The 26,145-nt window shown below is 43.0% G+C and overlaps 1 protein-coding gene across 3 annotated transcripts in view; it reads right to left on the reverse strand.

Moving 5' to 3' along the window:
• Positions 1–26,145, reverse strand: part of tmem181 (transmembrane protein 181) — a 137,798-nt gene that overhangs the window by 100,372 nt on the left and 11,281 nt on the right. The window contains exons 1-4 of one of the 3 annotated variants that reach the window (XM_072265942.1): positions 25,050–25,090; positions 11,913–12,016; positions 3,341–3,402; positions 1,706–1,790 (exon numbers count right to left, since the gene is read on the reverse strand). In XM_072265942.1, coding sequence (XP_072122043.1) covers positions 1,706–1,790; positions 3,341–3,402; positions 11,913–12,016; positions 25,050–25,084 — 286 coding nt within the window. In that variant the 5' untranslated portion in view covers positions 25,085–25,090. Of the gene's footprint in view, positions 1–1,705; positions 1,791–3,340; positions 3,403–11,912; positions 12,017–24,735; positions 24,819–25,049; positions 25,091–26,145 lie in introns of those variants that run through there. The other 2 variants (XM_072265944.1, XM_072265941.1) reach the window with 2 other exon arrangements.

Genomic DNA, 26,145 nt, shown 5'->3' on the forward strand with positions numbered 1-26,145 from the left:
TATATCTTGCATCTTTGAACGTTAAGTCGACAACTCTGATCTTCTTTCAGCCACAACTCACTGATGCCCACAAAGTCATACCTGTCAATCTCTAACTGTGCAACAAAATGATCTACCCAATTCTATATACAGAGTACATTCCAATATAACAGCTTTAGTCCTGAATTCATCACCCTTTTCAATATTGCCCCTATATTTACACTTCCACTCATCCTGACTGAAATGTTATCCTATCATCTGGTTGTCCTTCCTCACAATCTCAGAATCTCACGACATACTGCGTCTACTTGTACACCAGCTGCCCCACCCTCAACCCGAATTCTCTGTTTACCTTCCCCTGCCAAAGATATATACCCTTCAAAATATTAACATGCTTTTGAATATTCCCCATCACCCTCCCCAAAATCTGCAAAAGTAATGTCTTTGACTATAAGACCATAAGACATAGGAGCAGAATTAGGCTGATCGAGTCTGCTCCGCCACTCAATCATGGCTGATCCTCTTTTTCTCTCCTCCTCAGCTCCGGTTCCCAGCCTTCTCCCCGTAACCTTTGATGCCATGTCCAACCAAGAATGAGTGAACATGAGTGAGAAATACTCATTTAAGACCACGCCCATGTCCTTAGAATTCCCTTCTGGTCCCTAATGGGCCCTGATCTTTCCTGGATACCCTCTTGCCCTCAATATACTTACAAAATGCCTTGGGATTTACCTTAATATTGTCTGCCTGTGCTATTTTGCAGCATTTCTTTACCTTCTTCATTTATCTCTTTTTTAAGTACTTTCCCTATATGTCCTACAGACCTGAAGGTAGTGTTGGATGTATAGAGGGAGTACTTAAAAAACTTGATTGCTGTATTTTTTTCTTTATCAAATCCTTGATATCCAGGAAACATCTCATTATGCTTCATCCTCAGTGGTTGAACAAGTTAGAAATACTTTACTTCTGAACTCAATATTACTTATCCTTTTCAAGAATACTTTGAAACTGAAGGATTATTGTCCCTGGGCCCAATGAGCTCATCCACTGACATTTCAACCACCAGCCCACTTCATTCCGAAAGATTAGTTCCAGCACTGTCCCATCCCTCGTTGAACTATGCAGCTTTCCTGGAGCTCTTTAAAAATATAATTGCCTCATCTAATTCTTTCACACCAACATGATCCCAGCTAATATTAGGGAAGATGAAATCCTCTAAGACTACAAACTTATTCCTCTTAAGACTTCTGTGATTTGCTTTCATATCTGCCCCTCTATCACCTGCTGACTGTTGGGAGGCCCACAGCAGAATCATAGCAAAACAATTTCCTTTTTATTAAGCTCCTCATTTGGAGAGTCTTCAGAGACATCTTCCATCATTACTGCAATGGTCTCCTTTGCCAATATTGCAATGCCCTCTATTTTACTTCTTCCACTATCATATCTTAAGCTTGTATACCCTAAATGTTACGTTGTCAGTCCTGCCTTTCTTTCAGTCACCTCTCAGTGGTTACAACTATTTTATATTCCCATGTACCGATCAACATTCCAAGGTCATCTGTTTTTATCTGAGACTCCTTGTATTAAAATAGATGTAATTCAACTTTCTACTTCTCAGTTGACATTACCTCTGTGATGTTGATCAGGGACTGGAAGGTTATAAACAATTTGCACAATTTACAAAGTGTAGAGCAGAAAAGCTTGCTCTTTATTCAGATATTCCTACCTGTACTTTGTTCAAACCGACATGTTAACCATAGCTCCTGGTTGTATGTGGACAACCCTGGTGTTCGCAGTTTCAGTGGGCTAGACTGGACAGAGAGAATAAAAAGTCAAGTTTTAACCGCTGAAGACAGGTGTCAATATAATCAATAAAATTTAGCTCACATATCCGAGAATTTGACATCAATAATTCAGGCTAATTTTGATTATGCATAACTGATTTGAATTCAGATTTCCAAGTTCTGTACTTGAAGCTGCTGTCTGTACTCGAACAGTTAACAACTGAGGTCATGCAAAACCAACATAAGAGAGAAAGGTGTAGCGCAGGGAAGGGGAAAGGGTATAGATACATATTGAAAAAGCAACAACTCATATTCCTGTTTGGTAGTCGTTAACCTGACAGCATCAATATTGATTTCTCTAACTTCCGAACCTCCCCCCTCTGATCCCACCCCTTTGCCTTCCTTTTCCTTTTAGCCCCTTTACCCCTCCCCTTTCCCCTCCCCACTCTCATGACCTGCCAATCATCTACACCTTCATCCCTCTGGTTCCCTGCGTCTTCCCCTTATTCCCTGGTCTACAATCCTCTTCTATCAGTTTACTCTTCCTTCAGCTGTTTACCTCTTCCTTTTATTACCTCCATGTTTCTCACATCATCCCCTTTTCCCCCTGCCCTCATTTCAACCTTGTGCTCCTCCCCTCCTCCCACTCTTATTCTGGCTTCTTCCCTCTTTCTTTCCAGTCCTGATGAAGGGACTCAGCCTGAAACATCAAATGTTCATTTCCCTTCCGAAAGGGCCAGAACACCCTACACTGCACTGTAACATTAATAAAGGCAAAATGTGGAGGGAGTTCTCCTCAGGCATTGGTCAGGGCAGCACGATAGTGTAGTGGTTGCACAACGCTTTAAAGTACCAGGGATCCAGTTTCAATTCCCGCTGCTGTCTGTAAGGAGTTTGTATGTTCTCCCTGTGACCGTGTGGGTTTCCTTTGGGTGCTCCGTTTTCCTCCCACAGTCCAAAGACGTAGTGGTTGGTTATTGTAAATTGTTCCATGATTAGACTAAGGTTATATCAGGGCTTATCAGGCAGTGCAGCTCGAAGGGCCACCAGAGCCTGTTCCGCACTGTATCTAAATAAATAAATAGATATTTAGAACCCTCAACTCAAGAGAGCAGTGGTTGTTAAATTGTTACATATGTCCAAGACCAAAATATACATACTTTTAGCCTACTGCAAATTCGGCTGTCCATAATTGAACTGAATGGCAGAGGCATAAAGTACAACTCCTCTGGCCACTTCTTAAGTTGCAAGCAAGATGATGGAGGGGCTCAGTGGCTCAGCAGGAACCTGAATTTAATGCCCTTGCACAAAAAGGATCTTCTTAGAACCCTTGCCAAGAAATAATATCCTCCTCTGAGCGATCTTGCCTGAAACAACACTCAGCCTTTTCATGAATTGCCAATAATGTTACAAGTGTGTTAACTTAATAAAACCATTGTAACATGCAAACAAGAACAAATGATATATAACTTTAAGATTTCAATCAGAAATTTCACACACCTGAAATGCTAACTATATGCTCTGACCTGCTGAGTATTTCCAGAAAAAGCAGTTCATGCTTAGTGTTATTCACTTACCAGATTACCTTTCCTTGTGGATGGAATTGGTGGTAATGCTCTGGATGTAATAATTTCTGGACCTGTAATCAGACAAAATGTATGTAAAAACAATTCACCGATATCGATAGGGTAAGGAAGAAAGGGAGGAGGAAAATCCATGTATTCCTTTCCCGCTGCCTTTCTGTACAATGCACTGGTGAATAGACAAATAATCTGTCTCAACTTCAGGAGATACTACGGAAAAATTTGGAAAAAGCTTCCATGTAGAAACAAAATGAGTTGGAACAATTGCCCTTCCAAAAAAAGACTGCATAATGACAATCAAATAAAGAAATTCAAGCACAAAACTGGAAGGGCTCTGCTTGCCTTCAGCAATCATACCAGCAGCCTTCAAATTCAATGCATTGGTCTCAATAGTTTAGAATGCCTTCAATCTAATGTTACCACCAGACATATCCAAAGTGACTATCTCATCTGCAATCACTCTTTCATCTCCATCAATCCCTTTTTTTTTTGCTCACACCACCTCGACAACCACAGGAGATGTAATCCCTGCCCTTTGACCTCTTCTCTCCCCACCATCCAGAGACACAAACATCTCTTCTAGATGAACAGCTATTCACATTTACTTGCTCTGGTTTAGTCTTCTGCACTTGGTGCTCATGATCTAGTCTCCTCCACTCTGGGAAGAACAAAATGTGATTTTGAGCTTTCCACTGCTTGTCACTAATGCCCACTTCACTCCCACATGTTCAAATGAAGCCCAAGAAACATCCCCTCAACGAACTCAACATATGAAGTAAACATGTGCTCTTGCCTTCTATCTCATTTTCACAATTTTGTACTTTTCTGATCTTCAGGTTCATATTCCATTCATTACCCCTCCCCAGATACATGTACTTTGTTTTTCAATAGCCCTTCTCACACAATTTAATGCCACTGTTTGTGTCTTTGCTTTTCACTTGATCACACAACTTCCTTTTGTTCTCTCACCAACTTCTTGCACTCAACTTAAGACTTGTTTCATTTCTAAATTTTCCCAGTTCTGACCAAAAGTCTTCACCCTGAAACAGCTTACTGGTATCTGCACAAATGATGCTTGTGGATTCTGTTTTTTCAATCTAAGGTTCTTTCAGAAGTCAAGGAAGTGGCACAACACTTGTTGCTTCATGATCATTTTATTAAGCACTATTAAAACAAAGAGAATCATAAACACAGAGTCACAGAAGTCTGGTGGCTAAGAGCAAAGACCAGAAAGACTCAAAATAAAAATGGAAGGTCGACATGATGTACCCTTCTTATACCCCACGGATAAGAAACATTCTATTCAAATATGTAGGTAAGAGTTAACCAATCAGATAACCCCTATTCAAATAATGTGACACAGAAGAAGCTTCCAGAATCATACAAATGTAACTGCTAATGGACACACTGAACAACTGCATATAAGTACTGTGACCACTATGAAACACTATAAGTAGTCATATGAAATACAAATTAAAACTAAAGTTAAGCTACAAAGAAAATTATAATTATACAGTCCAATCTAACATGTCTGACCAACGTTTTCCAGTGCTTTGATTTTATTTCCTACCCCAGCAGTATTTTTGCTTTTGATTATAGCTGAGAAACAGGTTTAGCCTCAAGGGCTTCTCTTCTCTTTCAAAGACCATACTTGTCATGCAAGCTATATGTCTTCGAGTTTAATTCTACCTTCTCTGGATGATCCAACATTAAAGCCAATGTCATGGTTTTACTGAAACACTCAGTTGTATGATTCATTCATCTATTTTCTGTCCTTACACTATGATGTTAAAACAACCCAAGACAATTGTGACCAATAGCCCTTTTCTATCAGGTTCTATAAATCAACAGAAATATTCTTTCTCAAATAAGTCATCCTCATTTCTGTCTGCTCTTCTCCAAACACATCTATTGGCCATTTTGCTGCTGTCTCTAACCAACCTCATGTCATTCTTCTTCCCATTCCTGTGTCAATCACGAAGGAAACAAATCCAGCTCTTTAACCCTGAATAAATAATGTTCAATGAATCATTTGAATTGTCTTCAAAGCCTCCACATTACTCACCCTGGGGTGAAACTCAAAACAGTATCCTTTGTTTTACCATAAAATATACTGTACACCTATACAATAACTTGCAAATACATTTACACAGCACATTCATGAGCCATTGTTCATACACTAACATAAAGTAGAAATACCAGACAATGGCAATCATCAACAAGAATGTATTTCTCCCTTTTATCAAAGAATATCCTCTGTACTTTGTATCATTGGCAAGGTTAAGGCTCAGCACATAGTCTAGTGTTCATCGTAGCTTGATCAATTTTTCAAAATATCCAAAATATACACCTATTTGCTGTTCTCACAACACCCTACCAAACTGTCTCACGTTTCCTGTACCTAGTGATCAAAGGGCTAAGAGCAACTTGAGACTGGGGATCACTGTAATCAAGGGGAAGGATTTAGTTTATAGAAAGATGTCAGAAGGCGAATGTCATTTGCAAAAGTACCTTTGGAATTATCAGCAGCTTTATCAAAGAACTACCTCAAAATCATTGATGAATAGCTGAACATATTCTGCATTGAATACATTAGGGACTAAGATGCTCGAGTGAAACAATTATGGAAAAACAATGAGAAAGTACTTCTTGCAATTTGAAAAAAAGCAAGCCCCCATGAACAGCATGAAATCTTGTGGCAGGGTGGTAGGGCAATGTTAATGGGATGTGAGGTGCACCACCTTCTGGCTACTATTCATCTTTCAAAACAACTCACTGTAAAACTAAGTCAAGCTTTTCCTATACAGTTACAATACCAGTATCTATATGACAATACTTGAGGATTTTTTTTATTACTGAGTTTCAGCACGGAATAAGCCCAATTTAACCGTAGCCTAGTCACCAGACAATTTACAATGACCAATTAACCTTCTAACTGGCACTTCTCCGGTTTGTGGAAGGAAACCACAGCAGCCAGAGAAAATCCAAGCACTTGACGGGAGGGATGTACAAAGTCTTTACACGTGATGTCAGAATGGAACTCTGAACTCCTACGCCCCAGCTATAAGAGCATGGCGCTAACCCCTGTGCTACAGTGGCACCCAGGATGGTCGTAGCCACAAATTTAAAACAAATCCAGCAGCACAAAGCACAACTCCAGTTCATTCTCAAGCTCCTTGTTTGCTGAAGATATTGTCAACAGTGCTACCAAGTAGCACTCCCTCAACAACAACCTGTGCATTTAGTTTGAGTTATTTCAGATGCATTACAGATTCAATCCAAATTCAAAGCTAGGTGCAAATGAGAACTGTGCCTGTTGTTCCCAGTTGGAAGAAAATAGTGTAGCACTTTCCTCCCAAGTTTATTTCTGTGCCTAGCATTAAGAAACATTCTTTTTGATTGCCTGTGAGACATGAAGCTAGGTACCTGGCCTCTTACAGGGGTGCATTTTGAATAATTTGGTTGCTGTCCAAATTCACAGACAAGTGTATGCATGGTCCAGTATACCCAGATCCAGCAAGTCATTTGGGGCATACATCCGACATCATAGGCATATATTTCCCTCAACAATGTGCAAAGCACATCTCCAAGAATGCTTCGACAGCTGCTCACAAATCCTTCAGTTCTCCTATGAGCAGCAATTTCAAGTTTACCCACATTACAAGATATCTGGGTGCATTCAATAATGTTTTATCAAATTCTCAAAACTAGCTAACAACAATGCCAGAAGCAGGTTAAAAGCAATTAGGATGTGAAAGTCTCTGAGTTCAATGCTTATCCTATGAGTGAATAAATAATAAAAATAATCACAAAGATATTCTACTTTCACAGTCTTACCCTGGACAAACAAGGGGACAGAGCAGCTCATTTGGAATTTCCAACAATTCAAAGACAGTGGTCAAATTTACTATGCATTTATCCAGGATTTCTAATACTCGGTTTCTTCCCAGCTGCACATATCTGCCCAGGTAACAGCACTGAGGACTCCTTTGGTGTTCAAGATTACATAACAATGTCTTTATTAATGTTTTCCAGACTACAAAAAGTCATCATGAACTTTATTGCTCTGAAATGGGATCACTAAGTGTGTTTCTGTAGTTATGGAACTCAGATGCTTTATTGTTCATTTCACTTTACATTTTAAAATACGAAATTCACAAAGTTACCTCAAATATTGTCTCTGGAATGCCACTGATATACCCATTGATAATTCTCATTTTCTTTAATGTAATATGAATATGTGGTTTTAAAAAAAATGGCTATAAACTGGATTAGACATTGACTTAACAGGAGAAGCCTGTAGGAGATAGTTCACTCTCTGACTGGTGGACTGCCACAGGAATCTGTGCTGGATCTGTTGTTGCTTGTCATCTATATTAATGCTTTAGATGATAATGTGGTAAACTTGATCAGCAAATTTATGGAAGACACCAAGGTGGGGCATGTAGTGGATAGAGAGGAAAGCTAGGAAAGCTTGCAACAGGCTGTGGACCAGCTGGAAAAATGGGCTGAAAAATAGCAGATGGAATTTAATGCAGAGAAATGTGAGGCCTTGCACTTTGGGAGGACAAACCAGGGCAGGAACTATACAGTGAATGGTAGGGTGTTGCGGAATGCGGTAGAACGGACAGATCTGGAAATACAGATCCTTAATCCCTTGAAAGTGACATCACAGGTAGATAGGGTCGTAAAGGAGCTTTTGGCACATAGGCCTTCACAAATCAGGTATTCACTACAGGAGTTTGAAGGCTATGTTGAAGTTTGATAAGACATTGGTGAGGCCTCATTTGGAATATTGTGTACAGTTTTAGTCATCTACCTACAGGAAAGATATCAAAAGATTGAAAGAATATAGAGAATATTTACACGGATGTTACTGGGACTTGGGGATCTGAGCTATAGGGAAAGGTTGAATTAGATTTGGACTTTATTCCATGGGGCGTAGGAGAATGAGGAGAGATTTGATAGAAGTATACAAAATTATGAGGGTACAGACAGGACAAACGCAAGCAGGCTTTTTCCACTGAAGTTGGGTGAGACTAGAACTAGAGGCCATGGGTTAAGGGTGAAAGGTGAAATACTTAAGGGGAACATGAAAGGTAACTATGGTAGCATAGTGATCAGCACAATGCTATTACAGATCAGAATTCAGAGTTGAATTTTGGGGCAGAGTGTAAGGAGCTTATATGTCCTCCCTATGAGTGTATGGATCTCCTCCCACAATTCAAAGACTTACTGGTTAGTAGGTTAATTGGTCATTGTAAATTGTCCTTTGATTAGACATGTTGGGCCAGAAGGGCATGTTCCACATTGAATCCCTAAATAAATAAATAAACTTCCTCACTCAGAGGGTGGTGAGAGCATGGAAGTGGTGGATGTGGGTTCAATTTCAACATTTAAGAGTAATTTGGGTAAGTACATGCATGGAAAAGATATGGAGGGCTATGATCCATGTGTTGGTCAATGGGACTGTGTAGAATAATAGTTTGGTATGGACTAGATTGGTAAAAGGGCCTAATTCTGTGCTGCAGTGCTCTATGACCCTATAACAGGCACAGTTTTCAGTCTTCAATCCTATTCAGTCTTATTCACTTAATGTAGAATTAACTGCTTATATTTTCAGTTAACTAATTTTTTTGACCTGGTCAACTATTGTCCCATATCACTTTTTTTGTTCAGAAGTTCCATGTTTAAACTTGAAAGGAAGTCTGTAACTAAAAATGAAGTCTATAACTAAAATTATTTCTAGAGTCAGAGATATAAAAGCTTTTATAGATATGTAAAAAGGAAAAGACTGGTAAAGACAAATGTAAGTCCCCTACAGACAGAAACAGGTGAATTGATTATGGGGAGCAAGGACATGGCAGACCAATTGAATAATTACTTTGGTTCTGTCTTCACTAAGGAGGACATAAATAATCTTCCAGAAATAGTAGGGGACAGAGGGTCCAGTGAGATGGAGGAACTGAACGAAATACATGTTAGTAGGGAAGTGGTGTTAGGTAAATTGAAGGGATTGAAGGCAGATAAATCCCCAGGGCCAGATGGTCTGCATCCCAGGGTGCTTAAGGAAGTAGCCCAAGAAATAGTGGATGCATTAGTGATAATTTTTCAAAACTCGTTAGATTCTGGACTAGTTCCTGAGGATTGGAGGGTGGCTAATGTAACTCCACTTTTTAAAAAAGGAGGGAGAGAGAAACCGGGGAATTATAGACCGGTTAGCCTAACGTCGGTGGTGGGGAAACTGCTGGAGTCAGTTATCAAGGATGTGATAACAGCACATTTGGAAAGTGGTGAAATGGTCGGACAAAGTCAGCATGGATTTGTGAAAGGAAAATCATGTCTGACGAATCTCATAGAATTTTTTGAGGATGTAACTAGTAGAGTGGATAGGGAAGAACCAGTGGATGTGGTATATTTGGATTTTCAGAAGGCTTTTGACAAGGTCCCACACAGGAGATTAGTGTGCAAACTTAAAGCACACGGTATTGGGGGTAAGGTATTGGTGTGGGTGGAGAGTTGGTTAGCAGACAGGAAGCAAAGAGTGGGAATAAACGGGACCTTTTCAGAATGGCAGGCGGTGACTAGTGGGGTACCGCAAGGCTCAGTGCTGGGACCCCAGTTGTTTACAATATATATTAATGACTTGGATGAGGGAATTAAATGCAGCATCTCCAAGTTTGCGGATGACACGAAGCTGGGTGGCAGTGTTAGCTGTGAGGAGGATGCTAAGAGGATGCAGGGTGACTTGGATAGGTTGGGTGAGTGGGCAAATTCATGGCAGATGCAATTTAATGTGGATAAATGTGAAGTTATCCACTTTGGTGGCAAAAATAGGAAAACAGATTATTATCTGAATGGTGGCCGATTAGGAAAAGGGGAGGTGCAACGTGACCTGGGTGTCATTATACACCAGTCATTGAAAGTGGGCATGCAGGTACAGCAGGCGGTGAAAAAGGCGAATGGTATGCTGGCATTTATAGCGAGAGGATTTGAGTACAGGAGCAGGGAGGTACTACTGCAGTTGTACAAGGCCTTGGTGAGACCGCACCTGGAGTATTGTGTGCAGTTTTGGTCCCCTAATCTGAGGAAAGACATCCTTGCCATAGAGGGAGTACAGAGAAGGTTCACCAGATTGATTCCTGGGATGGCAGGACTTTCATATGAAGAAAGACTGGATGAACTGGGCTTGTACTTGTTGGAATTTAGAAGATTGAGGGGGGATCTGATTGAAACGTATAAGATCCTAAAGGGATTGGACAGGCTAGATGCAGGAAGATTGTTCCCGATGTTGGGGAAGTCCAGAACGAGGGGTCACAGTTTGAGGATAGAGGGGAAGCCTTTTAGGACCTAGATTAGGAAAAACTTCTTCACACAGAGAGTGGTGAATCTGTGGAATTCTCTGCCACAGGAAACAGTTGAGGCCAGTTCATTGGCTATATTTAAGAGGGAGTTAGATATGGCCCTTGTGGCTACGGGGGTCAGGGGGTATGGAGGGAAGGCTGGGGCGGTGTTCTGAGTTGGATGATCAGCCATGATCATAATAAATGGCGGTGCAGGCTCGAAGGGCCGAATGGCCTACTCCTGCACCTATTTTCTATGTTTTTCTATATACAGCATTGAAACAGGCCCTTTAACTCAACTGATCCATGCTGGCCAAGATTCACATCTGTACCCACATTTGGCTCATATCCCTCTAACCCGGGGTTAACAATCTTTTTTATGCCATTAACCAAGGCTGCGTGGATCCCAGGTTGGGAACTCTCTGATCTAAATCTTTCCTATCGATGTACCTGTCCAAGTACCTTTTAAATGTTGGATCAATCACTACCCTGGCAGCTCATTCCATATACTGAACACTCACTCGCCGAAAATGTTGCCACTCGAGCTTCTATTAAATACCTTCCCTCTCACCTTAAACCTATCTCCTCTGGTTCTTGATTTCCTAACCCGGGAAAAAGATTGCACATTCACCCTGTCTATGTCCCTCAATTTTATACACCTCTATAAGGCCACCCCTTATCCCCCTAATCCACTGAATAAAGTCCCAACCTCTCTCTCTAATACTGTCCTTGGAGTTCCAGCAACATCCTTGTTAACATCCTCTGCACTCTTTCCAACTTAATGCTTCTTTTCTCTTACAGGTTGACCAAACTGAACACAATATTCCAAACACTGTCTCACTCTTTCTGAATTCCACCAAAAATACACATAGTCCATGTGAACTTCATTGTGGACGATAAGTTAAACTGGTAATTCATGGCTTGGCACCAAAGGAAAACATGGAAGCTGCTAGAATATTGTAAAAATCCAATGACTCACTGATACTCCCTAGAGAGTGAAGGAGCTGCCACCACACCATGCAATGTAATTAAGACTTTTCACTCCGGTCAGTTGAGGATTGATGTTTAACTATGCAGTACCTATGTCCCCCACTTCCTAAGCATATTTTAAAAAACAAACTGGCAATAAGTGTAAAATCTTTCTACCTGGTTATACATGTTTGTTTTTAATTAAACTTGCAATAAATAATACCAAATATCAAGTTCCATCATTTTGTACTCACCAGCTATCCCGATAAAAACTATCAGTCCAAAACATATGAAGAAGGCCATGAACACCAGGACAAAGTGTCTCTTGGAGAGAGTATATAATCGCATTGGTGCTATTCTACAAAGAAAAGAATAAAACTACCAGTGAAATGAAAAGTCTGAAAGACTCTATCTCAAAATTAGCACAAACTTTTCCAAGCATATTTTTCATTGCATTAGTGCAGCCACATTATAGATCATTAGATATTACAAACATAGAAATCATATTAAAGGGATTGCATCTCTGTTCAAGAAAGAAAGAGTATAAGTACATGCTTGTAAATTCAACAATTCCCTTGAACTTTAAGAATGCATAATTCAAGATAAAATTTGTTGCAATTAGAAATATTGCTTTCAACCCGATCAATAAACATTTCCTTTTTTTGAATCCAAACTATTGTGATTCAGCTCATTTTTAATTCTGGCTTCTTCCACATCCCTAAATCTACCATGCTTATGAGGTCCAGCATAAACATCAGTCAGTTGAGGTGCTGGAACCTACTTTACTTCAGAGTTAATTAAAAAATCCATTCTCTGTAAGTTCAAGTTCAGTGTATTTTTTTAAACTTTCCAACAGATAAATGAACAAGACCCAGTGAAAGTAAGAATAGAGCTAGCAGCACTTTTTTTTACTGATCTCTCATTTACTGAGGCCAAGGTCAGTAATGCTAGACAGAGATAAATTGGAACAGTAAAGCAATTATAACGATGTTATGAGGATTTAAGTTGCAAAATATCTGACCTGTAAATAGGTACAGTTACTGATGGCCACTATTAAGTTACACGAACCGAAGGCCACCTTCGGTCCAAATACGACAAGGCTGAAAGTTTGGTAGTGTATGGAGAGCCTCGTGATTCCCAGCCACAGTAAGTACTTGGGAATCATAATGGGGTTCAGCAGACAGTGGGGTGAAGGATAGGTTCAGGTGGATGGATGGTCTCCACTATCTTCTATGGTGGAGAATTCCAAAAGTTCATCTCCCTCTCGTTGAAGAAACTTGGGATATCCACGCGAACTGACAAACCCTATGTCTTGTGACTGATTGCTTGTTCTAGATTCTCCAGTCAATGGGAATATATGCATTTTGTGTCTTTCAATTCCTGGTAGGATTTCATGAGTTCCTGATTCCTCTAAACTCCTGAAGGTGCAGAAAGCTCTACAGGCTGAGCAGCACATACACAGGCACAACACCCAAGGCCCTTCACCACTGAGAGCCGAAAATGCAAGTGAACATCTCAACAGCAAAGAGGCAGTCAGTCCCTGCTGACAGAAACACCTTAACCATCGCCTCAACCATGACCCTGTCCTTGACATGAGTGCCATTGACTCTATCCACAGCAATCAATACAGTTCAGCTTTGCCACTGTTACCAACGTCATCATTGTAGCCATGTACTTGACGACCATGAGTTCGTGGCCGTGAATGTTTTTGGCAAATTTTTCCACAGAAGTAGTTTGCCATTGCTTTCATCTGGGCAGTGTCTTTACAAGGCAGGTGACCTCAGCCATTATCAATACTTTTTAGAGATTGTCTGCCTGGCGCATAACCAGGATTTGTAACATGCACCAGCTCCTCAAACGACCATCCAACACTTGCTCCAATGGCTTCACGTGACTCTGATCAGCTGGGGGAGCAGGGGTGAGGGGAGCTAAGCAAGGGTGTCCTGCAGGCTAGTGGAGGGAAGGAAGGAGCACCTTACACCTCCTTTGGTAAAAATGTATCTCCATCCCACCACCCATCCACTTTGCCACCTCCCTGGCCAAAAAGTCATCATAAGCACCAGAGAGAGAAGATCCAAACTGAAATTTAACAACCTTTGAAACAAATTTCTCCAATCACAAACAAGAGAAAATCTGCAGATGATGGAAATCCCAGCAACACACACAAAATGCTGGAGGAACTCAGCAAGCCAGGCAGCATCAATGAAAATGTTTTCGGACCGAGGTCCCTCAGCAGGACTGAAGAAAAAAGATGAGAAGTCAGAGCTAGAAAGTGGGGTAGGGAAGAAAGAAACACAAGGTGATCAGTGAAACTGGGGGAGAGGAGTAAAGTAAAGAGCTGGACAGTTGATTGTTGAGAGAGATACAGGGCTGGAGAAGGGGGAGTCTGATAGGAGAGGACAGAAGGCCATTGGACAAAGAAAAAGGGAAGGAGCACCAGAGGGAGGCAATGGGCAGGCAAGGAGTTAAGGTGAGAGAGAGAAAAGGGGATAGGGAATAAAGAAGGGGGGCAATTACTGGAAGTTTGAGAAATCAATGTTATTCCCATTCCAACATGTCTATCCATGGCCTCCTCTACTGTCATGATGACACCTCACTGAGGTTGGAGGAGCAACACGACTGGAGGAGAACATTGATTTCTCAAACTTCCAGTAATGCTTCCCCCCCCCCCCAACTTCTCTATTCTCCATCCCCTTTTCCTTCTCACCTTACCTCCTTGCCTGCCCATTGCCTCCTTCTGGTTCTCCTCCCCCTTTTTTCTTTCTCCAATGGCCTCCCTCCCCTTCCCCCACCTTCGAACTCTGACTCCTCATCTTATTTTCTCCAGTCCTGCTGAAGGGTCTCGGCCCGAAACGTCGACTGCACTCTTTTCCATAGTTGCTGCCTGGCATGCTGAATTCCTCCAGCATTTTGCGTGTACAAAATTTCTCCAATCATTCCCATGTGAATTTCATCAACCATTTCAAACAGGACAAACCAGTGGGTAAGAAAACAGTGTATAATTAGGTTTAGAAAGGGATCATACACATATGCCTGCCTTTCCCAGAAACACTGGTTACCTTAGTTCGATTGCAGATACTCATTCCACAAGTTACCTATTCTACAAAGTAAAATTCCTACCTTGTATGAATGGTTTCAACCGCTCAGAATGTCACAGACTTATAGGTGATTTGAAAGGCACTGTTTAGCTAAGAATAATGTATCCATTCTTCTTTACACGACTTACAATCGCTCTCTGTGATGTGTCCAACAAAGGGTCACACCCATTATGATTCATGGAATTGCTGTGAATATTGCTCTGACGTGGCTAATGCATACTTTTACATTAAAATGTTCAGTAGCATTCAAATCAAATATTCAATTTCAAGCAGAGGGATCAAGATACCCAAGATATAGAGTTTTACAGTGCAGGATGCAGACCCATCAAGAGCATGCTGATTTTCAAGTAACCACTTCCACTAACATGAGAACTTGCAGATGCTGGAAATCCAAAGCAACATACACAAAATGCTGGAGGAACTCAGCAGATCAGGCAGCATCTATGGAAAAGAGTAAACAGTTGACCTTTCAGGATGAGGCCCTTCTCCAAACTGGAAAGGAAGAGGAGAGGGAAGGAGGATAACTAGAAGGTGATAGGTGAAACCAGGTGAGTGGGAAAGATAAAGGGCTGGAGAGGAAGGGATCGGATAGGAAAGGAGAATGTACCATAGGGTAAAGAGAAGCAGGAGAGGACTCAAGGGGAGGTGATAGGCAGATGGGGAATAGAAGGGGGGGGATTTTTTTTTTAACCAGGAGAATTTGATATTCCTGCCATCAGGTTGGGGTGTTCCTCCACCCGAAGGGTGGCCTCATCTTGGCATAAGAGGAAGCCATGGACCAACATGTCAGAATGGGCATGGGAATTAGAATCAAAATGTTTGGCCACCTGGAAGTCCTGTTTTAGGCGGATGGAGTGGAGGTGCTTGACGAAGCAGTCCCACTAATCTCATTTTATTCTGTCCACATTCCCTTCAATTCCCTCAGATTTTACCACTCATTTTATAATAGCCAATTAACCTACATCACTTGGGATGTACTAGTAAACCAGAGCATCAGAAAGAAACCCGATGAAATCAGAGAGAATGTGCATTTCAAGCATCTACCATCATCATCAAGAACAGAATCCATCACTGTACATGTCCTATTCTGGTTTGAATTCCCCAAAAGACAACACCTTGCCCTTATCTGGAATAAACAACACTTGCCAATCCTCAATCCACTTAGCCAATAGCTCAAGATCCTAAGGTAATTTTTGATAACTTTTTTCACTGTCTATAATACCACTTCTCATTCACAAACTTACTAACCATGCCGTGCACATTCTCATTCAAATATTCTATATAAATAAAGAACAACAAAGGTCTTAGTACCAATGCTTGCTGTACGTCACTAGTTATGGACCTCCAGTCTGAAAGACATGTTTCCACCATCAGCCTGTGCTTCCTACCATTGAGCCAACTGCACAGCCAGTTAGCTGGCCGTCCAGATATCCCATGTGATCTCACCTTCCAGATCAGCCCACCATGTGGGCCATTGTGAAAGGCCTTTCCAACTACCATGGAGATAACACCAACTCCATACCCTCATCTATCCTCTTGGTTACCTCTTTGAAAACTAACAAATTGTGAGACTTTATTTCCCAAGCACAACACCATGCAAATTATCCCCAATAAGCCCATGTTTATCCGAGTGCTAGAAAATCTTGCTCTTCAGAATCCCCTCCCAGTAACTTTCCCATCAGAATCGGAAAAGAATACCCAGTTTTAAACTGCATTTATTTCAATGTATGCGGTTTAACTGGTAAGGCAGAAAAAATGAAAGTTCTAAGTAAAATTATCAAAATACATATATGTTACCAGACACTACCCTGAGATTCATTGTCTTGCAGACACTTATAGAAGAAAAAAATACAATAGGATTTACCAAAAAAGCTATACATAAACTGACAAAGACTAACAAACAACCAATGTGCAAATAAAATAATACTGAGAACATGAACTGTAAAGAGTTTGAAAATGATCTGAAGGTTGCAGATTCAGTTCAGAGTTGAAGTGAATGGAGTTATCCATGCTGTTTCCTAGCCTGATGGTTGTAGGGTAATAACTGTTCCTGAACACAGCAGTATGGGACCCAATGCTTCTGTAACTGCTGCCCAGTGTTAGGTTTGAGAAGCGGGAATGGCTTGGATGATAGGGGTTTTTGATGATGGATGCAGCTTTCCCACTGCAGCACTCAATGGTGTCAGATGGACTGGGCTGTAGACTTTCCTATTCCTCGGCAATAGTGTTTCCACAGCAGACCATGATCCAACCAGTTAGGTTAGTCTCCACCACGCATCTATAGAAGTTTGTCAAGGTTCTAGGTGACATGCCAAATCTACAGAAACTACTAAGAAAGTAGAGGTGCCAACTTGCCTTCTTTGTGATGGCATTTACATGCTGGTCCCAGGAAAAGTCCTCTGATAGGCTTACGCCAAAGCACTTAAAGTTACTGAACCTCACCACCTCGGTTCCCCTTATGAGGACTGGCTCAAGGGCCTCTGGCTTCTTTCTCCTGTCGTTGATAAGCAGCTCTTTATTTTTGCTGATATTGAGTGAGAGGTTGTTTTTTTGCACCATTCAATCACATTTTCCAACTCCCTCCTATATGCCAATTCAGCACCACCTTCGATTCGACTAACAACAGTGGTGTCATCAGAAAACTTAAATACGGCATTGGAGCTGTACTTAGCCACACAATCATAAGTGTAAAGTGAGCAGGGCAGAGGGTTGAGTGTGAGGGGGATGTTGTTGCCAATTCATACTGACAGGGGTCTGCAAGTGAGGAAATTGAGAATCCAGTTGCACTGGGAGGTAACAAGGCCTAAGTATGGAGCTTAGTGATGAGTTTCATGGGGATGATAGATCTGAATGCCATCACTGATGTCAGACTCACCAGTCTGTAATTCCCTGGATTGTTTTTGCTGTCCTTAAGTAACAATACAACATTAACCATCCTCCAGTCTTCCACAACTTTACCTGTGGCTACAGATGAAGCAAGTATTTCTGCAAGGACCTCTGCAATTTCTTTCCTAGCTTCTCACGAGGTCCAAGAGTGCACTTGGCCAGGACCTGGCAATGAATTCATCTTAATACACATCAAGGCTACCGACAACCCCTGCTTGGAAATTCACAGGCGATACAAGTACATCAGAACCAAAAGGATAACTAACAAAGACTAGTCCCCTCAGGGACCAGAATCTATGTGCAGAGCCAGAGGATGAGTGAGATTCTAAATGAATATTTCTCATTTGGTATTTACGAGGGAGAAGGAATTGAAGGTTGGAGAATGAAGACTCGAGTACACAATATTCTAGATTATTATGTCTATATCATTATGGAAGAAGTGTTAGAAAAGTTGGAGCACATTATAGTGGATAAATATCCAGGACCTGAGAGGATCTACCCTAGGATACCAAAAGAAGCAAGGAAAGAGATTGCTGGGGCTCTAAAGGGGAGTTTTGCACAGTAAAATACCAGAATACTGGGGAATAGCTAATGTTGTCCCTTCGTTCAGAAAAAAAAACACAGAAGGAATAAGCCTATAAACTACAGGCCAGCAAACCCTACATGAGTGGTGGGGAAGATGTTGAAGATTCTTAGGGACAGGATTTATATTAATGGAAATGCACAGACTGAGTAGAGGTGGGGGATGATAATTTCACAGAGTGACCACACACAAAATGCTGGAGCAACTCAGCAGGTCAGGCAGCATCTATGGAAAGGAATAAAGTTCAAAATTTTGGGTTGATACCTTCATCAGCATCAACTGTTTATTCCTTTCCATAGATGCTGCCTGACCTGCTGAGTTCCTCCAGCAGTTTGTGTGTGTTACACTGGATTTCCAGCATCTGCAGAATCTCTTGCGTTTATGTGTTGATAATAATTTCACAACGCTTTCCATTTCCAACTGCTCAACGATTGAAAGCTGTCCATCTTGTTGACAGCATTTCCTTGATCACATTCACACGAGTTAATAGGTTATATAGAATCACACGGCATGGAAAACAGGCTCTTCAGCCCAAATCATTCATGTTAAGTTGCCTAACTGATACTATTGTCCCATTTGCTGCTTTTGTTCCATAAATCTCAAATCTAAAAATTCTAAACTTTTCCAATTCATGTACTTGTCCTAATGTCCGGAGTGTTGTAATTGAACTCAACCCTACCACTTCCTTTGGCTGCAAGTTCCAGTTACCCACCACCCTCTGCACAGAAAAAGTTGCCTCTCACGTCCCTTTTAAATCTTTCCCATCTTACCTTTTATTTACATTCTCTGGCTTAAGACTTCCCTACCCTTAGAAGGAAGACTTACTATTCATAGCTCATGGAATTTATTTATACTATATATTTTATAAACAGTAAAGCTCCCAGCTCTGCAGCTCTGATTCCTGTAGCACACTACTTATTACAATTTTCCAGTCAGGAAAACATCCCATACTTCTTGTCATTCAGCGAGCTTTGTCCTGCTTGTAGTAATCTCCTTGATTACCTCAAAACACTCAATCAGATTTGAGAAACATGATCTACCCTGCATAAGCCGAGTTGAATTCTGATTAGTCCATGTGTAATGAGATCTGGGGCTAAGTGATCCTGACAAAACTCAAACAACAGGAATTCTGCAGATGCTGGAAATTCAAGCAACACACATCTACGTTGCTGGTGAACGCAGCAGGCCAGGCAGCATCTCCAGGAAGAGGTACAGTCGACCTTGCAGGCCGAGACCCTTCGTCAGGACTAACTGAAGGAAGAGCTAGTAAGAGATTTGAAAGTGGGAGGGGGAGGGGGAGATCTGAAATGATAGGAGAAGACAGGAGGGGGAGGGATGGAGCCAAGAGCTGGACAGGTGATAGGCAAAGGGGATACGAGAGGATCATGGGACAGGAGGCCCAGGGAGAAAGACGGGGGGGGGGAACCCAGAGGATGGGCAAGGGGTATAGTCAGAGGGACAGAGGGAGAAAAAGGAGAGTGAGAGAAAGAATGTGTGTATAAAAATAAATAACGGATGGGGTACGAGGGGGAGGTAAGGCATTAGCGAAAGTCAGAGAAGTCAATGTTCATGCCATCAGGTCGGAGGCTACCCAGACGGAATATAACGTGGTGTTCCTCCAACCTGAGTGTGGCTTTATCTATACAGTAGAGGAGGCCGTGGATAGACATGTCAGAATGGGAATGGGATGTGGAATTAAAATGTGTGGCCACTGGGAGATCCTGCTTTCTCTGGCAGACAGAGCATAGGTGTTCAGCAAAGCGGTCTCCCAGCCTGCGTCCGGTCTCGCCAGTATATAGAAGGCCACATCAGGAGCACCAGACGCAGTATATCACCCCAGCCGACTCACAGGTAAAGTGTCGCCTCACCTGGAAGGACTGTTTGGGGCCCTGAATGGTGGTAAGGGAGGAAGTGTAAGGGCATGTGTAGCACTTGTTCCGCTTACACGGATAAGTGCCAGGAGGGAGATCAGTGGGGAGGGATGGGGGGGGGGACGAATGGACAAGGGAGTCGCGTAGGGAGCGATCCCTGCGGAAAGCGGGGGGGGGGGGGGGAGGGAAAGATGTGCTTAGTGGTGGGATCCCGTTGGAGGTGGCGGAAGTTACGGCGAATAATATGTTGGACCCGGAGGTTGGTGGGATGGTAGGTGAGGGCCAGGGGAACCCTATTCCTAGTGGGGTGGCGGGAGGATGGAGTAAGAGCAGATGTATGTGAAATGGGGGAGATGCGTTTGAGAGCAGAGTTGATGGTGGAGGAAGGGAAGCCCCTTTCTTTAAAAAAGGATATCTCCCTCGTCCTGCAATGAAAAGCCTCATCCTGAGAGCAGATGCGGCGGAGATGGAGGAATTGTGAGAAGGGGATGGCATTTTTGAAAGAGACAGGGTGAGAAGAGGAATAGTCCAGATAGCTGTGAGAGTCAGTAGGCTTATAGTAGACATCAGTGGATAAGCTGTCTCCAGAGACAGAGACAGAAATATCTAGAAAGGGGAGGGAGGTGTCGGAAATGGACTAGGTAAACTTGAGGGCAGGGTGAAAGTTGGAGGCAAAGTTAATAAAGTCAACGAGCTCAGCATGCGTGCAGGAAGCAGCGCCAATGCAGTCGTCGATGTAGCAAAGGAAAAGTGGGGGACAGATACCAGAATAGGCACGGAACATAGATTGTTCCACAAAGCCAACAAAAAGGACCCAAGCAACACACAAAAAAGTTGCTGGTGAACGCAGCAGGCCAGGCAGCATCTGTAGGAAGAGGTGCAGTCGACGTTTCAGGCCGAGACCCTTCGTCAGGACTAACTGAAGGAACAGTGAGTAAGGGATTTGAAAGTTGGAGGGGGAGATCCAAAATGATAGGAGAAGACAGGAGGGGGAGGGATAGAGCCAAGAGCTGGACAGGTGATAGGCAAAAGGGGATACGAGAAAAAAAAGGACCCATACGGGTGCCCATAGCTGCACCTTTCATTTGGAGGAAGTGGGAGGAGCCAAAGGAGAAATTATTAAGAGTAAGGACTAATTCCGCTGGACGGAGCAGAGTGGTGGTAGAGGGGAATCCAAAAAGAGGCGGAGAGCTTTGAGACCTTCCTGATGGGGGATGGAAGTATATAGGGACTGGACATCCATGGTGAAAATAAAGCGTTGGAGGCCAGGGAACTTCAAATCATCGAAAAATTTAAGAGCATGAGAAGTGTCACGAACATAGGTAGGAAGGGATTGAACAAGGGGGGATAAAACCGTGTCGAGGTATGCAGAAACGAGTTCAGTGGGGCAGGAGCAAGCTGAGACAATAAGTCTGCCAGGACAGGCAGGTTTGTGGATCTTGGGTAGGAGATAGAAACGGGAAGTGTGAGGTGTGGGAACTATAAGGTTGGTAGCAGTGGATGGGAGATCCCCTGAGCTGATAAAGTCGGTGATGGTGTGGGAGACAATAGCCTGGTGCTCCTTAGTGGGGTCACGATCGAGGGGTAAATAAGAGGAGGTATCCATAAGTTGTCGCTGTGCCTCGGCAAGGTAGAGGTCAGTACGCCAGACTACAACAGCACACCCCTTATCGGCGGGTTTAATAGTATGGTTAGGATTAGTGGGGAGGGAGTGGAGAGCAGAGCGTTCGAAGGAGTGAGGTTGGAATGGGAACAAGATGCGGTGAAGTCGAAACGGTTGATGTCCCGTCGGCAGTTAGCGATAAAGAGATCCAGAGCAGGCAGAAGACCAGAGCGGGGTGTCCATGAAAAAGAGGAGGGTTGACGATGGGAGAAGGGGTCATCGGTGGCGGTGGAAGAGTCCTTGCCAAAGAAGCAGGTCTCGGAGACGGAGGAAGAAGAGTTCTGCATCATGGTGAACACGGAACTCGCTGAGGTGTGGGCGAAGGGGGACAAAGGTGAGGCCCTTACTGAGGACAGAGCGTTCTGCCTCCGACAGTTGAAGGTCAGAGGGGATGGTAAAGACCCGGCACAGATGCGAGCTGGGATCAGAGGGGGGAGGGGGGAGGCTGGGGGTGTCAGTGGAGAGGGGAGGGTTGGGGTGAGAGGAAGATGGAAGTTAACTTTCAAATCTCTTACTAACTCTTCCTTCAGTTAGTCCTGACGAAGGGTCTCGGCCTGAAACGTCGACTGTATCTCTTCCTAGAGATGCTGCCTGGCCTGCTGCGTTCACCAGCAACTTTAATGTGTGTTGCTGACAAAACTCAAATTGGGCATTTTGATAATGATAAGCATATATCACCAGACAGCACTGCCAATTACAGCTTCCATCACCTTATAAATGGAGAACAGACTTAGTGGTAAGTGGACTTCTCTTGCATTTAATAACAGGAATTCATGTGCAAATTTTCAATACTCTCAGATAAACACAAAACATTGAAATATGTTATATATTTAACAAAGTTGTTTCAGTGCAGTTACAGTGTAGCAGATCCATGGTGTTATCTGGTCCCATGACCTCTGCTACATCCAATGCTCTAAATGTTTGATATCATGAGGAATGACTCAGATTGGCTGAAAACTGGCTTTGGAACTGATGTTTGAGAGGAAGCTAAGATGAATCATTCACATAGTACTTCAGGGTGAATGTGGACGTAAAACCATGCCTTTATTACTCAGAGCTGCCGATTCCCCACCAAAGACTAGAAGGGCAGCTATGTTCCTTGAGCTTCTTCTCTCATGAGCTGTTTAATTAACCACCATCCTTGGATGTGGAAGGACTGCACGGCAGTTTGAACTTATCCACTGGAGGTTGGGCTAATCATTCTCTATTTGAAGTATCGTGTAGAGTTCTGATCAGCACACTGCAGGAAGGATGTGGTAGCAATGGATTTACCAGGATTGTGCCTGGAATGGAGAGCTGTAATTATAAGGAGAGATTGGAGAGGTTGAGTTCATTCACACTGGAACATAGGAGGCTGAGCAGTGACCTCAGAGGTTTATAAAATTATAAGAAACAGAAAGAGGGTCAGAATTTTATACCACCACCCCCACCCTACAAACAGGGCAGGGGAGTTTGAAACTAGAGTTGAGATGAGAGGAAAATAAATTTAAAGGAGATCTGAAGAACAGGCTTCTACCCCGTTCAGAGGGTGATAGTTAACTGGAATGAGGTGCCAGAGGAAGTGATAGAAGTAAACACAACTACCATTTGTAAAGGTATTTGGAAAGTACCTAGATATGAAAGATAGTACAAAGTCAGCATGGTTTCCTTTAGGGAAAATCCTGCCTGAGGAACTTGCTGGAATTCTTTGAGGAGATTACAAGTAGGATAGATAAAGGGGATGCAGTGGATGTTGTATATCTGGACTTTCAGAAGGCCTTTGACAAGGTGCCACACATGAGGCTACTTACAAAGTAAAGAAGCCATGGTATTACAGGAAAGTTGTTAACATGGTTAGAGCATTGGCTGATTGGTAGGAGGCAGTGGGTGGGAATAAAAGGATCCTTTTCTAGTTGGCTGCCAGTGACTAGTGGTGTTCCGCAGGGGTTGGTGTTGGGACCACTTCTTTTTATGTTGTATATCAGTGATTCAAATGATGGACATCAGTAGGCCTGATTCAGACAGACTGAATTCATGTTCACTGATAAATAACACCACTTTAAGTTAGTTTGCTGCTGATGCCTTTGTGACAGGAATCAAATGTTAACTGTGGCATAGTGGTTAGCATAACACTTTACAGTACAGGCAACCCCGGTTCAATTCCCACTGCTGCCTGTAAGGAGTTTGTACATTCTCCCTGTGACCACATGGGTTTCCTCTGGGTGCTCCAGTTTCCTCCCAAAGACTTACCAGCTGGTAGGTTAAATGGTCATTGCATATTATCCCGTATAACTATACCCACAAGCTCACGCTATAATATAAAACCGTGGTTAAGCCACACTTGGGAGTTGTGTGCAGTTCTGATCACCCGTTATAGGAAGGATATGGAGGCTTTGGAAAGGGTGCTAAAAATATTCACCAAGATGTTGCCTGGATTAGAGCAAAGGAGCTATGAAGAGAGGTTTGACAAACTTCGGTTGTTTTCTGTGGAACATCAGAGGCCGAGGGGGTCCTGACAGAAGTATATAAAATTTTAACAGGTATAGGCAGAGGAAATACTGACAGTCTACTTCCAGGGTAAAGATATCTAATTCCAGAGGCACGCAGTGAGGGGGAACGAAGATCATACTTGATGTGCAGGACCAGATCTTTTTTAAACACAGAGAGTTGTGGGTGTCTGGGATGGACCGCCGGGGGTGATGGTGAGGCACAATGTCCAGCACAGACATAGTGGACTAAAGGGCCTATTTCTGTGCTGAACTATCCAATGTTGTAGGTTACAACCGGAGCCGGCCTATGTCCAGCTCATCAGACCAGGAACTTCCCGGCCCTACTGGTAGTTTAATGACCCGCCCAACTTCCACACGCCGGTAGCTCTCGCAGTATGAAACTGCGGTTTCCAAACCCACGCTGCCTCAGCACCCGCAGTCCCCCTGCCCTGCCCTGCCCTGCCACCCCCGACACACCGCCTCATTAGCCCCGGGACCCAGCACTCACAGTTCCATGACTCCAGGTTCCTGCGCCCCGCCCCGCCCCGGTACAGCTGCGCGTGACGTCACGCGTGAGCCAGCGCTGGGCACTCGACGTCGGCACCTCAGGTATGCCACCCACCTCAGCAAACCTGGAGGCGTCTGCAGAGGGGAATAAACTGGACAAGTCGAAACGCTTCATCCGCTCCATAAATGGTCTGGTATTGGGGGAGGGGGGACACAGCGCAAGATCGAAGTAAACTGCAGAGTTGTAAAACTAAGCCTGCTCCGTAGTTTACAGGTCATCTTAAAGGAGCGATGCCTTAAAGAGAACCCCCTCACCTAGACCATGCGAGCCCTTTTCTCATTGCGACCATCGGAAAGGAGGTACAGGAGCCTGAAGGCACACACTCAGCGATTCAGGAAGTTTCTTCCCCTCTGCCATCCGATTTCTGAATGGACATTGAACCCATGAAAGCTACCTCACTACTTTCTATTTATATTTTTTTCTTTGCACTATTTATTTAGTTTAACTATTTAATATATATACTAATTATAATTCACTTTTTTTGCTCTCTATTATCATGTATTGCATTGTACTGCTGCTGGAAAGTTAACAAATTTCACGACATATGCTGGTGATATTAAACCTGATTCTGATTCTGGAATGCTGCCAGCAGACTTTCTCCAGCATTTGTGTGTGGCAGGCACAGTGGTGGAGATGGAAGTATGTATTGCAGGAGGCGCTCAGCAGTTCTGGCAGCACCAGAGAGAGAGAAAAAAAAACACTATCCAGAGTGTACTGGATTCTCAGAAGTTTCTGATAACCAACTTTAAAGGATAGAATGACTTGGGTGTGGTCTGCTGGGGGACATATGTGCATTTCCAGGCTTTCTGCCAGTCCCTATTCCAGAGGTGTCATTCATTTCATTGCATGTGCTATTGGAAGCTGAGACTGAGGTAGCCAGATTACTAGATGTGAGGTTCAATGTGAGACAGGATAGGTTACAGGAAAATAAGTGGAGGAATGCATTAATGGGATTGCTGAAATTTGGCAGTAACTCAATCCTTGGGTCTGTGCATCCCTGTTGTGAGGCAAGATGAATTATGAGAAAAAACTGTTTCTTGGCTGAAACTGTCCATCTCAACTTGGGAATCCTTTGCCATGACTGCTCAAAATGGAGAAGGAGCATTTGAGATGGTATTGAGGACTTTGAATCCATGTGTAAAGAGCATACAGAAACCCTGCATATGTGGCAAAAGGAACACACCACCTGAAGAATTAATGCCAGCCCTGTAAGGTAGCTCCTGCTCCATCTGTTGAAAGGTCTGCGGTTCTCACATCAACCAATCTCAGAAGCAACAAAATCAGAGAGGAATCCAGTGAAACGTAACTCGAACGGACTGGCTCAGAAAAAGATTGCTGTGACAGTGAGGT

The sequence above is a fragment of the Mobula birostris genome, chromosome 8, assembly GCF_030028105.1.
Source record: "Mobula birostris isolate sMobBir1 chromosome 8, sMobBir1.hap1, whole genome shotgun sequence".
NCBI classification, from domain to species: domain Eukaryota; kingdom Metazoa; phylum Chordata; class Chondrichthyes; order Myliobatiformes; family Myliobatidae; genus Mobula; species Mobula birostris.